A 17,527-nucleotide genomic window follows, 5' to 3' on the forward strand; every position below is an offset into this window, starting at 1 on the left:
GGGGGGGGGGGGACTAACCTCGTCTCCTTAACCTGATCGTGGAACGGGTCGAAATGAACGTTGATCCTGTTAATGGGCTTTAGATTGACGCGCTTCAGCTGCTTTACGATCGCGCTCATCAGCCCGCCGGAGCGGGAGAGGGTCCCGGAGAAGTGAATCGACATCTCGGTGCCGCGACGTGAGCACGAGAACCTCGTGAACGCGAAACACGTACCGCTCCGACCGCTCGCGCTTGCGGCGTCACCGCCCGGAACTTGCCGCGCCAAGCCAATGCTGCCAACATTGGCCAGTTGGCGAACTCGTTGCCGCAGGTTGGCAGTTGATCGGCCTTTACGCAACGCGTCACCGTAATCATCGATGCCACTGACGTCTTTTTTTTCCTTTATTCTATTTTATAAATTATCGTTTGTAAATAAAATAAAATAAAACACAGTAAAGGGCCTCATTCGCGGATGAAGCACTTCCTAATCTCGCATAATATCCTTGATAAGGATATATGTGTATATTATGTGAGATTATAAGGAACAACGACCGATAAAAAAATTTCTTACTGATCAAGTGATCACGCGATAAGAAATTGATAATTCGAGACGTAAGCGTTGCGTCATTTTTATCGATATCTACGATTCGCATTTGATAGCGCATTCTGATATGTATGTACATGTATGATGTAAAGTAAATGGCTTATTTTTTTTATTAATTATTTACATCTCGGCCAATTTATATAAGTCGATTCGATCAATTTACCGACTGCAGGCTTTGTTTGAAATCACTAAAATCTAATTAATTTTTATTATTTTCATTTTAATATTTGTAGTTGCATCATTATTCAATAAAGTTATGTCATTATCGTTTTTACTATTAAAGGACTATTAGATGATCAAACTTTAATTAACTTATCCAGCAATATCTATTTTATTTTAATACTTATAAAATTATTAATCTTATACTAATATTTGTTTCACCATATGAAAGGAAAGATCGATAATTAGACAATGAATTATATATAGTTAGAAATTCTACTGTGAGTAATATTGAATTAATTATCGATTAAATCAATCGGAGCTACGTCAAGATCGCTTATAGGTAACTTTGAAACTCTGATTAACTTAATTGGCGATTAACTTATCAAGTAACACCATTGTTGTGGATAAAATTAATTTTTTTTGCTATTTAGCATTTGGAAATAGGATTAGGATTAAGGATGATGAATTAGGCAGTTAGAAATTTGGCCTCGAGCAAAATTCTGTCGATTGAATTAAATTAAGTCAATCGGAGTTTGATCGAAGTCTTTTCACGATGCGCGTTAGATCACAAGATTATGAATACAGCAGTATCTGTCAATAGCAAAGATGAGAAATGATAAGGAGAACACAATGACGCGTCGATCGAATCTTTACGGATTGGTGTCTCATCGCTATTTTTATCCGTTATTCTCTCGCTATGTTAATCGAACTATCGTATTATATAGAAAAGTCGTGATATCGTAGCACACATCGATATCGGCAGACGTTCGATGTTTTATTTACTCGAAAGAAAACGCGCAACGTCGAAAACTTTAACGTGCATCAACGAAAATTCTCGGGATGATCGGACGCGAAAGTTTTTCGAGGAGACTCGATCGGAGCAGTTCGAACGATTCGCAGATACCGCGCGCAGCCAACGTGCGGGCGAGCGAGGCGCCGCGAACTGTCGACCGCGACGGGCGATTGGCCGCGGCTCGGCCAATGGGCGTCGCGCTAGCGGACGCCATTGCGGAGGGACAGGTCTCGTTTGGTGGTGTCGTTCGCAGTGTGTGTTGTGGGGAAGCGTGTGGTGTGGCCAGTGGGGTCTTGTGTTGAATTTTTTTACTTATTTATTAGTGGTTATCTGGTCTTTTACACTCGACGGCAGCGAGAATGTACCCCGCAGGACAACGTGAGTGCCGTCGTGCCGTCGTACCCTCGCGAGGGTCCGCGGAAATCCCTGTAAACACGCTCCGAACCATCCCCACGGACGTTCCTCGACGAGCGAGCTCGCGGGCTCGTTCGTCTAATCCGCAACGCATGCACACACGCACGCTCGCTCGCCCGCCCGCCCGCCTGCTCTTGGCTTCCGGGACGCTCGCCACGCTGCTCCACGGACACGTTCCCCCACGTTTCGGAAAACCATCGCGGGGAAACGTCGCGACGCCCGTGCGTGAAGACACGCCGAATGACCTCGGATGAACCTCTCGTTCAACAGGCACGCGTGTCGTCACTCACCCGCGGACTCGACGGCCTCCACGCGTTAGCTAATCCTGATCTAGCGTCTCCCTCTAGATTATGATCTTATCTATTGCTGTGCAAACAAAGGATTCAGGCATTTTTAGGCGTTTGGAACGGTGATAGAGAAAACCTACTGACCTTTCGTATTCCATCAGGAAATTGATGATTTACCGTACCCCGTTTGCCGTCCCTTTGCTTGGATCTCCGTTTGAAATGCACATGGAAATTTGTCCCGAATTTAAGCGAGCCAGCTGTGTGTGTCACATGTTTCCGACATGAGTCATTATTAGAAGACTGTCCCCGAGCTAGAAGCATTGAAAAGAGTTTGTCAAACGTTGGCAGCATTAAGAAAATATATAATTCATATACTTTAAAAATTATGAAAATTATTGAGACTATGACAACTTGTTATATTTCGATAACAATGTATAATCTATTGTAATTCTTTTGGTGACCTATATCGATTTATGAAATAAACATGTAGAGACTATTTTTTTTAAATATAAGTTCCTTAAGCACATTGTTAAAATACTATTTCATTCAACGTAATGACAAACAAAATATAAAATACAAAAATTGGTCAACGTAGGTAATCAGTTTTATCAGTCGATGAATGAACTAAGTGATTCCCCGTACTGAATGGCTACAGAATTTCTAGAGATTTGAGAACGATTCTCCTTGGTAACTAATCAATACGTCTGAAAAAATCATTGGACGATAAATGAAATATTAACTTAAGGATATTGTTTTATTTGTCGTAGGACATTTTTTTTTAAAACGTTTTGATTGGCTACAAGATAGAGAATTTCTGGAGACTGGAAAACTTTATTATTCTGTACTAGCCAATCGACACATTGAAAAATTTATTATATGTGACAAATGAAAGTGCTCTTAGCTCTTGTTCACTTCAGTTTGTTCTAATATTTCATCATCAGTGCTGAAAATCTATAGTGTTTAATGAAACTACTGATTTTTAATAGTGACAGCTGACAATAAATATTGAAATACAGCTTTAAAATAATAAAGATTTTTAATACTGTCAGTTGATAATAAATATCGAAATATAGTTTTAAAATAATGAAGTTGTCAATGATTAACATATTAATTTGAAATGTCTAAAAATTATTATATTAATATATCATAAGAATAATGACATAATTTATTTTTTAATAAGTTAGAATATATATATATGTGTAAATGTAGGTACACTTCCAAACAAGATTAACATTTTTTTAAATAAAATGCTATTTGTAAAATTTATAACAATATGTCTAATTATTGTGATCTAAAAATTTGATAATTAGAAGATGTTTGCATGACATATAATGTTAGTTTATAAATAAATTGATAAATACGTTTATCAAAAATAGATATTGAAAGCTGTACTTCAATAAAGAGATTTTAATATTTGAATAAATAATTAAACATATAAACAATTGATATCAATAAAATGTTGAAATATAAATAATATAATAAGAATGTAAAGTGTATGTAACATAAGTACAACAATAGCAATCTTAATCTAGATTCAATATTGAGAAAGTTAAACTTAGTAGCATTAATATTTAATACTATCATTAATTGTATTTATTTATTCTGCTATGATACTGGAGTAATAGCAAAATATGTTTATACATACATTTATGTATATGACATATGTGATATTTTTACGCATGTTGGAATATACCATTTGTTTAAGATAGGGAATTGACGTTGTTGAAAGTATATCTTGTTAATTATCTTGTTAAATATGTCCAGAGATGTTTTTCTGCATTTTGTTATAATCACTGACGTAAAAAAAGAAATGGAAGATACTGTAATCTGCTAACTTTGACTTAAAGTTTCTTCTTAAGCGTTAATTCTTGCAACTCATTGAGCAATTGTTTGATACAATACATTGAACAATATAATTGCATACGAAAATTTACTATTCTATTATACATTCTGATAATAATTAAGGGCACATAAACGTGAGATATAAGTAGAAACAAAAAATGAAAAGTGCCAGTAAGATTATTTCTAATTCTATGTAGACAAAATATATAAAACTAATACCGATTTCTTGAGAAACTTTATATTATTTTTGCAGCCCCCCCACCTGGACCCTCAACTAGTGGCGGTTCTGTTGGGACAGCAGGAGTAGCGGCGAGTAGTGTCGCAACTCCTAGCAATATGGGGCTTGTTCCCGCACAACAGGCACACACTCCTCCTCAACCTACAGAACTGCCAAGTAAGTATATCCAATTCTAACTTTGATATGAATAAAAAAGATGAAAAGTTATTTTTATACAAACAATTAATATTCTTTGCAGTGTTTACGTGCCCTCGAAGACCAAACATAGGACGAGAAGGTAGACCGATCGGTTTGAGAGCTAATCATTTTCAAATTAGTATGCCACGTGGCTATGTACATCACTATGACATTAGCATACAACCTGATAAATGTCCTCGGAAAGTTAATAGAGAAATTGTAGAAACGATGGTTCATGCATATACTAAAATATTTCAATCTCGTAAGCCTGTGTTTGACGGCAGAAATAACTTGTACACAAGGGACCCCTTGCCTATCGGGCATGATAAAGTAGAATTAGAGGTGAGTTATTATCTTCCAGAGAGGTCTAAAACATTGTATAATTACGCTTACAATCATTCTTTGTAGGTCACACTGCCTGGTGAGGGAAAAGACAGAGTTTTCCGAGTGGTAATAAAATGGCTGGCGCAGGTTTCGCTGTTTGCTTTAGAAGAGGCTTTAGAAGGGCGAACTAGACAAATTCCATATGACGCTGTTCTCGCTTTAGATGTTGTAATGAGGCATTTACCATCTATGACATACACTCCAGTAGGTAGATCGTTCTTTAGTACGCCAGAGGGGTATTACCATCCATTAGGCGGAGGCAGGGAAGTGTGGTTTGGATTCCATCAATCGGTGAGACCGTCGCAATGGAAAATGATGTTGAATATCGACGGTGAGTGAAAGAAAGAAAGAAAAAAAATTACCGCCCCACGCTTTATTATGACCTCGTTACTCATCCGCCTTCATTTATATTCCAGTCTCTGCCACTGCCTTCTACAAAGCGCAGCCAGTTATAGAATTTATGTGCGAAGTGTTGGATATCCGAGATATCAATGAACAGAGAAAGCCGCTCACGGATTCTCAGAGAGTGAAATTTACCAAAGAAATCAAGGGTCTCAAGATTGAAATAACTCACTGCGGAGCTATGAAGCGAAAGTATAGAGTGTGCAATGTTACACGCAAACCAGCTCAAATGCAATCGTAAGCATTGAAATTATAATGTCACAAAATGTGAAACCTAGAGAAACATAATCTTAATTGACTAATTTCATTATAGATTTCCATTGCAACTGGAAAATGGACAAACAGTTGAGTGTACAGTTGCCAAATACTTCTTAGATAAGTACAAAATGAAGCTGCGCCATCCACATCTTCCTTGCTTGCAAGTCGGCCAAGAACACAAACACACGTACTTGCCGCTCGAGGTACGCAAAAAAATTTTGGATTTCAGTTTAACAATGTATTGCATTTTATTGAAGAATAAAATGTAATTATTTGATATTAGGTTTGCAATATTGTTGCCGGACAACGCTGCATTAAAAAGTTAACCGATATGCAGACCTCGACTATGATCAAAGCGACAGCACGTTCCGCGCCAGATCGTGAACGGGAAATTAACAATCTAGTTAGAAGGGCTGACTTTAACAATGATTCTTATGTACAAGAATTTGGATTGACTATATCGAATAGTATGATGGAAGTCAGAGGTCGTGTACTACCTCCGCCCAAACTGCAGTATGGAGGGCGCGTAAGTTCCCTCAGTGGACAGGTGAGAAATTTTCAACTGAATCAGTTAGGTCTAGCCGAATCACACATTCGCAGAGGCTAATAATTTTGATTATTTTTAGCAGGCATATGTTTTTATAGCGCCAAATATTTGATTATTAAATTATTTATCATAGTTTTTAGATACTCATATAATCTGCAAAGTAAAACTTATTAGATATGAAGGATATAAGATATGATTAAGTTAGTTTTTATTCTTGATTTTGATTTATTTAAACTTTATTTTATGATTCACGTATAATAGCGTTCACGATACTTGTATTTTGTAACTTATATCGCGATGATAATATTGCCAGCGTATGTATTTAGTTATTAAGATCATATTTGATATACATCTCTACACATGTGGCCAGAAGTTGTCAAATGAATGCATGGGTTCTAGACCTGGTTGATTTGATATCTGGGCTGTTAGTGTAACGAATGTTTCAAATTGTCATCGTGATAAGTTGTAAATGATAAAATGTAACGAGTATCGTTTTTGCTGTATATATAGTAGTCGTAGCTTACGGTTTACAAATGTAACTGATGTTACATTTGCAGTCCGATATCACTTGCAAAAATCAGATGCTATCAGTATTTGTTCCATGCAGACTAGACAGAATAATTCTACTAGGCTACTAGAATTGTTTATGTTTGTTATATAAATATTAAACAAGTTGTATTTAAATAAAATGAATGAGACATGTATGTTGCCCATGGAAAACACTGATGCATCATCTACTGCGATATAATTTTGTATTATATGAACATGTTGTTCAAACACTTAGTAATGTATATCTCTTCCTAAAGACGAAGCAGCAGGCGATGCCTAATCAAGGCGTGTGGGATATGCGTGGCAAGCAGTTCTTCACTGGAGTGGAGATACGAGTGTGGGCGATCGCTTGTTTCGCGCCTCAGAGAACAGTACGCGAAGATGCGTTACGTTCATTCACCACGCAACTACAGAAAATTAGTAACGATGCTGGCATGCCCATCATTGGACAACCATGTTTTTGTAAATATGCCACTGGACCAGATCAAGTCGAACCCATGTTTCGATACTTGAAGTCGACTTTCTCGCAGTTGCAGCTAGTTTGTGTTGTATTACCAGGCAAAACTCCTGTATATGGTAATTATATTTCATAAATATACATATACAGGATGTTATAAAAAAGTTGTTAAGTTAAAGTTATTTATATGATAGTACATTGTACTGAGTAAAGAAAAACTTTAATGAACAGATGGAAAGCTCAATCATTTGAAATATAATTTTGAAATATAACATTTTTGTATGTTAGCATCATGATTGATGCTTCGCTGGTTTCTACGTGTGGCGTTTCTATGCTGCTTATTTCAGTTTTTATAAACCGCGTCCTGAAGGTCTTTGTTCAATTTCTATACATACTTTCCATACATACTTTATAACATTGCATGCGCACGTATAATAGAAGCCTGTAAAATCAATTATGATGTTTACATACAAATATATTTATATCTAAACTTTTGATCTATTCATTAAGGTTTTTTTTTACTCAGTATTGTGTGTTATATCTACGATCTAAATGCTAAATGGTTTTCTTTAACATCCTGTAGATAGAAATCTGAAATATACAGTACAGACTAAATCATCTATTTTTTATTTACGGTTTACTTTGCAATATTGTAATTATTTATAATTTTTATATATAAATTGAGATAAATTGAAATAATTTGCACTTTTCTCTTTTCTTTTTTTTAGCTGAAGTGAAAAGAGTAGGAGACACATTATTGGGCATGGCAACTCAGTGTGTACAAGCGAAAAATGTCAATAAGACATCGCCGCAAACATTATCCAATCTCTGTCTTAAAATAAATGTCAAATTAGGAGGCATCAATAGCATTCTAGTACCTAGCATAAGACCAAAAGTGTTTAATGAGCCGGTCATATTTCTTGGAGCTGACGTGACCCATCCGCCGGCGGGAGACAACAAGAAACCCAGTATAGCTGCTGTAGTTGGCAGCATGGATGCCCATCCATCTCGGTATGCAGCGACTGTTAGGGTTCAGCAGCATAGACAAGAGATTATCCAGGAACTCAGTTCGATGGTTAGGTGAGATATCTAAATTAATCTATGGAATTTCACGCAACAAACGTTTGATAAATCTTTGAATGCTTTAAATCTGTAAAGTAAAACAAATGGTGGTATCCGAATAAATGTGACATCAAAATTTTTTTCGATGAATTTTTTTTGCTATAAACTTAATTATTATGTGAGATTATTGATTAGTTTCTGAATAAGTTACAAAATTACATGCTTTAAAAAAATTATCGTATTATGGAAAATATTGTCGCATTTATTTTAGTTTTTCATAATTTGTTCTACACTTTATTCTTACTCTGAATATCATCTAATCGATCTATTTTTCTTTCAGGGAATTGCTTATAATGTTTTACAAGAGTACAGGCGGATATAAGCCGCATAGAATAATTCTGTACCGCGACGGCGTCTCTGAAGGCCAATTCCTCACCGTTCTGCAGCACGAATTGACTGCCATTCGTGAGGCGTGTCTCAAGCTCGAGATCGATTACAGACCCGGCATAACGTTTATCGTGGTGCAGAAGAGACACCACACGCGTCTGTTCTGCGCGGACAAAAAGGAGCAAAGCGGTAAAAGCGGAAATATTCCGGCGGGTACGACAGTCGACGTATGCATAACTCATCCGACGGAATTCGACTTTTATCTCTGCAGTCACCAGGGTATTCAGGTAAATTTAATATAATGCGATTCTCCTCTCTTAATCTTTGACTATATAAGTATATATTTATATAGTCAAAGCTCCTTAATATGATTCGTAAAAACGTGCCTTTATTTATTCGATGTCATATGTTCTAAATACATCTATTATTTTAGGGTACATCGAGACCGTCGCATTATCATGTTCTCTGGGACGATAATCACTTCGAAAGTGACGAGTTGCAGTGTCTTACGTACCAATTATGTCACACTTATGTCCGATGCACGAGATCCGTTAGTATACCAGCGCCGGCGTACTACGCTCATCTCGTAGCATTCCGGGCTAGATATCACCTGGTTGAGAAAGAGCACGATAGGTGAGTCGAGTTGTTGTCCGTTTCTCTTTGTGGTAAACGTGATCGTATCTCGGTAGAAACAGTCAAGCGATGCCTAATTATATACACGGGAATCTTATCGTGTTTTAATTTTAACTCTACAGCGGGGAAGGATCTCATCAGTCAGGTTGCAGTGAGGATAGGACACCGGGTGCGATGGCGCGGGCAATCACGGTTCACGCCGACACGAAGCGAGTTATGTACTTCGCATAATTCTTTTCTCGTGTGAAGTTGAAGCGTCATTCGGATCGGTGTTGTTATCTCTATGAAGAAATGACTGTATATAATTGCAACTCCGTGACACAGATGTGAGAAGCTTCATCAGGCAGCCGGGACCGCAGCACGTTGCGTCACAAATTCTTTAACAGTTAGGACAATTTAACTGATCAATTTTCTTGCGTACCTTCTTCCTTTTTTTTTCCTTCTTTTTTCCTTTTCTTCACCTCCCCCCCCCTTTTTTTATCGTAAATCTATACGATACTTTTCTGTATGCATGGCACTGTATGTTTTATTTACATCTGTACAGAAGAAGCGAATTTTCGATTGATTTTTTTTGAACTTGTAGAGTAAGTTTTTACGAGAGGTGCTTTTTAATGCAGTTTATAAATCAGATTAAGAATGTTTTGCACGTTTGGGTGAGAAAGTTATCTGCGGTCGAAGTAGTTGGAAAATAAGCTAAACGAGTTCTTTCTTTGTAAAAAAAAAAAATTATGCTTGGTAAGATTAAGAAGAGAATTTCGACTTCTCTTAAATTAACTAACAAACTAAACACAAGTTTCTGTTGTATTACTAGAATACAATAGCACTTTTTGACTTAATGGTTACTCGACGAAATTTGTGTAGCATATTACGCTTATTTTTTTAGGGAACGAATTTTCCCTAGCATTTGTATGGAAAGAAAACTATGGGACAAAGAAATGAAATGACCTGGAAAAACATGAATTATATAAATCGCTATTTGCGAGACTGTTATCTTGTTGCATGTATGTATAGCTTTCATTTCGCGAGGAGTGAAACTCCATTCTGTAAATTCTGTAAATTTTAGGCTCTAATTGTGCTGAAGTGATTGGCAGAAAAAAGTAAATATCGATTGATAGTAATGATTGTAATATCTTTAGAATTGCGAATCATGTCACGTCATATCCGTTGAATTACGCCAAAAGAATAATGTCGAGAAATAACGCTATCTTTTATATAACGCACTTTTAACCAGTTCGAAAATTTCATGAGATCATTTTGAAGTAATCCTGAAGTATTCTTGAAAACCGCTGAAACAACACCAACCTCGTGTGTACACTTCGGCTGAGCAAAGCGTAGTAGATAAGAACCGTACATAATCTTCGTACATAAAGACAGCTATGTGTAGTAGAAGTAATCGAGGAGTGTTATGTAGGGCACGCGCGTTATTTATATAATGACTTCCAACATGATTTAAAAATGGCTAGTGTCCATTTGAGAGAAATCCTGTAAAAAACATGGCTTTCGACAGTCATATTTTGACTAACCAATATGATGACGTATCCATAGAAAAGTCCTGGTGTTACTTTCTTATTCTTATATTATTACTCTCTTTAATTCTGAAAAACTCCCAGATAGACACTAAGCTTTAGGATCCAAATTTAGCGTAGGTAATTAAATTAACTATCGTTATTTTACTGTTGCTAATCGTTAGGATGTACATTTTATTCGTCTCACTTTAATTTGTCATTAGACCGTTATCGTCTGCATGTTGCACAGCTCATAATCTATGCTTACGTCAACTATTAATAATGAGCATTAATAATGAGCACATTGCTGAACTAGGGATACAACCTTGCCGAAGTAACTTTATCTGTGTTAAATGCCCCTTAAACCGTGGTGACCCTGGTGGTCGGAAGTCTATTAAGAGAAAAAAATAAAAAAAGATCTGTTTTAAATATGTCACACGAGAATGCCGGGGATGAAAGTAAACGGATATCCGTGTCTGGTGTCCGAGATAAGCCGGGATATTATCTTACTCACAATCAGATCAAAGATGGCTATGAAATAAGAATATCGAATTCACGTGGCGTTAAATACGGGCAGAGGACACAAGGCCTCGTCAGAGTATGCAAAGAACTATATGAGGTAAATCGAACGTTCGCATTGATATAATGCGGAATTATCCGAACGTCAAAGCTTCATCAATTATGCTTTAACAGTGAAGTAAAGATTAGTTGTAAGATTAGTTGTAGGAGTATTATAAGAGTAAGATTTTTTTATTAGTTTTTAATGAAGTAATTGTTTTTGCTTGATAATGCCAAACTTTAGAAGTTTTGTATTTTTACTCTAATAATCGCGACTCTTGTGCAAATCTATGTCGTCTGTTGGCACAATAATTCTAGTAATGCTAAGCAAGCCTTCGAAGCAACATATATAATCCAGTCTATGGATAGGATCGTATATTAATAGAATCCTTGTTCTATTAATATACGAATAGAAATCGTATATACTAACAATTATGTATCAATTGTCACGTTAAATTATTGGGTATTATTAGAATCATTAATATATCAAGATCTCTTTTTTTTCCTACAATTATGCAAGCGTTATTCTCGTAAGAATCGAATTCCTGTGTTCCAATCAAGTCACGATCCACATTTGTAAATCAGTATTAATAATAACGATGTTTACTCTGAGAGAGAGAAAGAGAGAGAGTATTCTTGGGAAATTGTTACTTCTTTTGAACCATCGAGAGGGCAAAAGAGTGATAGTGCTATTTTTGACTGTATTAATGATTCTAATGTTCTAGATTTACAAAGGACACAATGTTAACATTATATCGGAAAGTATGGAAAGAGGACCCCTTAATCTATTAGTAATATTTATTCTAGTTGTTAAAGTAAAGGACGGGAAATTAAAGATGACCTCTTTTTCGGCGCACTCAAACGCGAACATCCGCGCCGCATTGGAGATCTTCAATAAGCTTTTATTGTCTACAACATTTGTTTGGAGGACGGTCGTATACTTAGTTATAGTTGGAGAGCGTAGTCAGGTCTACTGATTAACTGGACGAAGCAACATATATCTATCATATAGAAATAAGGAGAAAAGTAAAACAGAAAAAAAATGAAGATTATTCGCGTTGTTGAAGATGCATTATTATGCGAATAAAACGCCAACGTAATATATTATGTTTCGTTATCTTATGTAACTGTAATCGAGTGATGTGAGAGGGGGGGGGGGATAGACATATAAGGCCATTTACGGATGACTACTGAATTAGATTTTAAGGCAAATCATGAATGAATAAGTTAGCCGCGTAATATTATCGATAATATTATTCCAGTGAAATACCAAAACGAGACTGGGTCTGTCGCAAGATTTAATTGACTCTAAGTTTCAGTCGAGTGCGTTAATAACCGTACGACGAGCCTACGAACGCTGAAACGGTTCGAAGTAACACTTCCGTCAGCGTTCCGTCTAACACTTGACAAGTATTTATATCCGTTCATATAATTGATTGGTAACATTGCTCTTTGTCCGCGAAGAAAACTTATTTCAATGCAAACGCGGATGTACCGGACGTTATTAATGCACTCTTTTTTTTCTATGACATTCTTCATGTATGTATGTATCTCCGTGTTGTTTTTTTTTTTAATCTCCTCGCGTTTCTACGCGAGTGAGAGCTCCCGCTCGATATTTTCCTGCGCCTGAACAAAAGAAACAGGACTAGAAGAAGACTAGTCCCTCTCATTTGTAAATACATCACAGTAATTTATTCTGTAGATGATCTCCTTTTCGGCAATGTAAATGACACAACATTTTATAGTAAGATGCGAGATTAATGAGATAAGGACGTATTATTGCGCAAGGTGTTTCATAATTTTTCTTTCCTTGATGGCAGATCGATTGTAAGATTGATCTTTTTTTTTTTCTTTTGAACGAATGTTGAATTAGGAGGCCAATAAGCGTCGCAATTTTAACTCGATGTTTTCAATTGCTGCGCTCCTGCCAAATGTAAGAAAGATACTTTTATTATTTATTTGCGCTTTTCTAGCTTGATCTGCTACAGGTTTTTAGCTTTCGATGTTCAGAAAAACTTCATGAGCCTTAGCGAAAGCCTTTGGTCGAGGAAAAAGTCAACTTCAGATTTGCTAGAGAATTCGCAATTTTGTGACGATTAATAATTCGAACTCTTCGGAGCGTGTAAAAACTGAAGTGTGTAAAAGAGCTCGGGTGTAGCCGTAGTCGGAGAATGAAGGATCGTTAACTTCTAGAAGAGAAGCTTCGTAGCGCGCAATTACGAGATGCAAAGTTTAGTGTAAAATAAAATGAGATACTCGCGATTGGATGGGCCTCCTATAGATACATGGTCCGCCTTGCGTTTAGCGCGAGACACGATCGTGTCCCGCGATAATTTATATTTATATATCCACATATATACATATAAAGACACACACGTACACAACATACACAAATTATAGTATAATTATAGTACCTTGTAAAAAAAATCTACATGTCTTACTGCACATTAAAAATAGTAAGCTATATCTTGTCTTAAAAAATCAAATGCGTCTACTTTCGAGATCTCGGTCTCCCGAACTAATGGATACAAGATGCAAGTGAGACAGACGCGCATAAACAGCAGCTAGAGCAGTTAAATGAATCACGATTGCGCAATCATGATCAAACGAATCAATAGCGCAAAAGCGTTGAAAACTTTTTGATACCGCCGGATGTAAATCCACAAAGTTATTTCAATTCCGTCTCACTTGCGCATGTAACACGTGAATACTTTTTCTGATTTATAAGAAATTGATACGACGTATTACGATGGATAGACTGATTACATGGAAAGTGTCCTCTTTTCAAAGATTTTTCTTTTGTTTGGGGGACGTGCGCATCGAGACGAGAGGGGATACCCGAAACTCTTCAAGCTTTCCCGTTAAATTTTAAGCTCCTCGAAGCGTGTCGAAGGAAGGGATCTTTAGCTTTTTAAGGATATGCACCGTTATATACATATATATATTGTAAGATCGTTACTACTTAAGGCATGTGCGAAAGTGCAGGTTTCAAAGTGTCAGCTTTAAGAGTGCTAGCGGATCAATAGTGGCGTTTCACGATAGCGAACGTGACGACAGGGAGCGATATTAGCGTTAGATACGTAGCCCTTAGGAGCTCTAGTTTTGTCTTCTTAATTTCTAAGTGTGAGTATATACTGTTACTGAGTATGCATACTGCACATACAGCAGGGGGGGGGGAGCAGAGAGGGGGGTATGTTATACGGATGGGTGTCACTCTGAGGAGGAAGACTTAGCGAGTCTCGCGAGAGAAGGCATAGAAACGGCAGAATGTAGGGATGACGACGTTAGTAGTTTAGTAAATCATTGTAAAAGTTCATTGTAAAAGTAACGCTTTATAGACCACAGTCGACGATGAGGAACGATTTTGGTCGAATTTCGAGCGTCTGAATCCGGCGGCCGCGCGCTTTTCTTCTGTCCCGTTTCTTCTGTTTAAACGTTTGATTGATGTTCATTTAGGAAAAGCAAGAGAGTAACGAGTTTTACACTTCACATTTTTATTCAATTCCGTTGATCGATTTTCCGCAAGTAGTTGGTAGCGTCTTTTCTTTTTTTCTCCAATCGTACAAAAGTGGGGATAAACGATAGATCTCGTCGCTCTGTCGAAAATGTAATGGGGAGCATTTGAACGGGATTTCTTTCGCTGAATTCTAATTCGGACGTTTGATATTTGCGTATCGACTGTCTGTTGATCCACGATTGTGTTCCATCCGCAACTCGAAATTTCGATTCAAGTGATGTAATAGCAGCGAAAGCTGGATCTCTGTTGAGAAATGAGAGTTTTTTTTATTATTGAATAAAATACACAATAAGAAAGTTACATTGGAACTGCCGGGTGTACCATTCTTCGTTAAAGAGATTTGGCGCTTCGTTTTCACGTAGCGGAATTTTGTTAAGAATATATGGCACATAGAAAAACGTAAAGCAGTAAGACGTAGGCAGTAAGCAAATCGGCCAATCACACGAGAAAACGTAAGGCTATAATCTTACTGCTTGTGCCTTATTGCTTTACGTTTTTCTATGTGCCATGGGCTTTAGTTACATCATATTACGTTATTTTTACTGATTATTACTATTTTTTTTAAATGTCTATTATTTTACAGACACTATAAATATCAAGATATTCGTAGCATTTTTTTTAGTGAAGACAGGCTTTCGATATATAATAAACGCTCAAGTTGTTTCTGCAAAGGTTCAGCTTCTCGAATGAAAGTATCTTCTGATAGCGCGAAGTAAACGTCGGGAATGAACATTCCCTCTCTGCGAGGCACGGTACATAGTATCGTGGATTAACATGTCGTATTTCCCGATATTTGATATCCAAATCGAATGATTGACATGTTCTCCTTCGAGCCGAAAGAAGCGAGCGAGAGAAAGAGCAAGAAATGTGACCCTCATTATATCTACTCGTGACAAGAGCGAAGAATGTAAAGTCATGGAATTGTTTCTTATAAACATTAGCGAAAGATAACTGAAGTTTTCGCAAGACGAAGGAGAGGCAGAAAAAATTAAGTTGAAGAACTCGTTGCAGCTGACGATCTCAATGTTACACTTTCGCTTAAGAACTTAAGTTAAATATAATTGTACAATTGTAAGACTAAGAAAATTATAACTAATATAACTTGCCTTTTTGAATCAGAACTCGAGAAAAATTATATTCAACAAACGCGATTCTTTTAACGCGAAAAACTCTCGCGTTAAGAAAATCTTTTCAGGTGAATTTCATTAGATTGATTTCTATACTCTCACAGCCCTCGAGTCCTTCGAAAACCTGAAAATTGCACCGAGCATCTTCAGTTAAATTTCGCTAATATTTATGGCTACGGTTTGCTTATTCGGAGAACACGTAATATCAATGCACTGATAAGCCATGATATCCCACCGTTATAAAGAGAAAACTCATTATACATATAGACTTTCTTTATCTACAAGTGCCTGGCGCTTCGTCCGCGCGTATGACGTCTGCAAATAATAATGTTGACCGCAAGTATCGACTTTCGAAATTCTAAAAGAGAGAACTAGAGCGAGCGAGAGCGAGCGACATAGAGCGTAAGAGAGAGAGAGAAAAAGAGAGATAGAAAGAGAGTAAGAAGAGAGAAATAGGTGATTGTAGATAAGTATCGAGAAGCGCTGTCGATAATAATTAATTAATTAAACTCTAGACTCACATAAGTCTAGATGGATATAGGTACTTGTTAAGGAGCGAGGGGATGCTACGAAAGTCGGCGAGTTTTCCCAACTGACCGCGCCCTGAAAGTATAAACTTAAATTATATCTGTTAAAATATGCCTCGTCAAAATGGATTAATATTAGGTGTAAGATATATATACATATATAATACATACATATATATGTATATGTATATATATATATGTATAAAAATAAATATATATTGTGTACGAAATATATGACATATATTTATGAATGTCGGAATGAGTAAGTTTAACTATCAACCTGATGATGTATGTCGTACATGATCATTGGATTCATTAGTTTCGCGGTCTTAAGCACGCGCCATGCACAATACATGTATAGCATCGGTATCGTTAAATATTGGTAATGATATAGGCCACGTAAAAAAGATATTTGGCGACGCAAAAAATCGGAGCGAGACGGAAAATCGGAGCAGACAGCGCGTTGCGAGCAATTATATGAGCCCTTCTATATTATCATATTAAATGAATTATTGAATATTTGTTATTGAGCAATGCGAACGAAAGGGATTAGACAATAGCCGGAAGTCGTTACTGTTTGCTTGAATGATCGTTGATCGTCTCGGACAATAATTTTGTTCTGAATCGCGTGCTGCGAACTTCCTTCGAGCTCGAGATCTTCAAAGGGGTTTCACTCTAAAAAAAAACTCTAGAAATTCAATAATCGACTTCCCGAACATATAATAAATAAAATTTAGCATTAATATATAATAAATATAAATATAAAGGGACAAAAAAGTTTTATATAAATCGTATTTTTAAAGAGACTAATTATTTTACTCTGAAATCGCCGAGTTGTACAGATTAGAGGCACGGAATTAAATAACTCGCTAATTCGTTTACATTGCTCGATATCTGACTCCACAAAGTCAGCCGGCAGAACGAAGAACACCACTGCAACCACAAGTCCTGTAAACTGCGCATCTTTATAAATTATAATATAAGCCTCCGGTGTTCTGAATCTTTGATCGTTGATCGAGTAATGCAAATGCCGCGAGATGTCCATCTCACGCTTATTAAGGAGATCGATATAATTGGCGATAACAGTTGCATCCATTGAAATTACACGATATCAATT

At 36.7% G+C, this 17,527-nt stretch overlaps 2 protein-coding genes across 3 annotated transcripts in view; one reads left to right on the forward strand and one right to left on the reverse strand.

The window, feature by feature from the left end:
• Positions 1-263, reverse strand: part of LOC105455884 (39S ribosomal protein L53, mitochondrial) — a 4,173-nt gene extending 3,910 nt beyond the window's left edge. Inside the window, exon 1 of the mRNA XM_011699565.1 lies at positions 19-263. Within this exon, the coding sequence (XP_011697867.1) occupies positions 19-164 (146 nt within the window). The 5' untranslated portion in view covers positions 165-263. The remainder of the gene's footprint in view (positions 1-18) is intronic.
• LOC105455883 (protein argonaute-2) overlaps positions 1-11,861 on the forward strand; it is a 22,169-nt gene extending 10,308 nt beyond the window's left edge. The window contains exons 1-12 of one of the 2 annotated variants that reach the window (XM_011699564.1): positions 1,767-1,917; positions 4,336-4,476; positions 4,559-4,839; positions 4,906-5,212; positions 5,298-5,520; positions 5,597-5,744; positions 5,825-6,088; positions 6,895-7,213; positions 7,823-8,174; positions 8,497-8,830; positions 8,977-9,176; positions 9,299-11,861. In XM_011699564.1, coding sequence (XP_011697866.1) covers positions 1,899-1,917; positions 4,336-4,476; positions 4,559-4,839; positions 4,906-5,212; positions 5,298-5,520; positions 5,597-5,744; positions 5,825-6,088; positions 6,895-7,213; positions 7,823-8,174; positions 8,497-8,830; positions 8,977-9,176; positions 9,299-9,407 — 2,697 coding nt within the window. In that variant the 5' untranslated portion in view covers positions 1,767-1,898 and the 3' untranslated portion in view covers positions 9,408-11,861. Of the gene's footprint in view, positions 1-1,766; positions 1,918-4,335; positions 4,477-4,558; positions 4,840-4,905; positions 5,213-5,297; positions 5,521-5,596; positions 5,745-5,824; positions 6,089-6,894; positions 7,214-7,822; positions 8,175-8,496; positions 8,831-8,976; positions 9,177-9,298 lie in introns of those variants that run through there. The other variant, XM_011699563.1, reaches the window with a different exon arrangement.
• The last annotated feature ends 5,666 nt before the right edge of the window (positions 11,862-17,527 follow it).

This window comes from Wasmannia auropunctata, unplaced genomic scaffold (assembly GCF_000956235.1).
Source record: "Wasmannia auropunctata unplaced genomic scaffold, wasmannia.A_1.0 LD335828.1, whole genome shotgun sequence".
Lineage (NCBI taxonomy): Eukaryota > Metazoa > Arthropoda > Insecta > Hymenoptera > Formicidae > Wasmannia > Wasmannia auropunctata.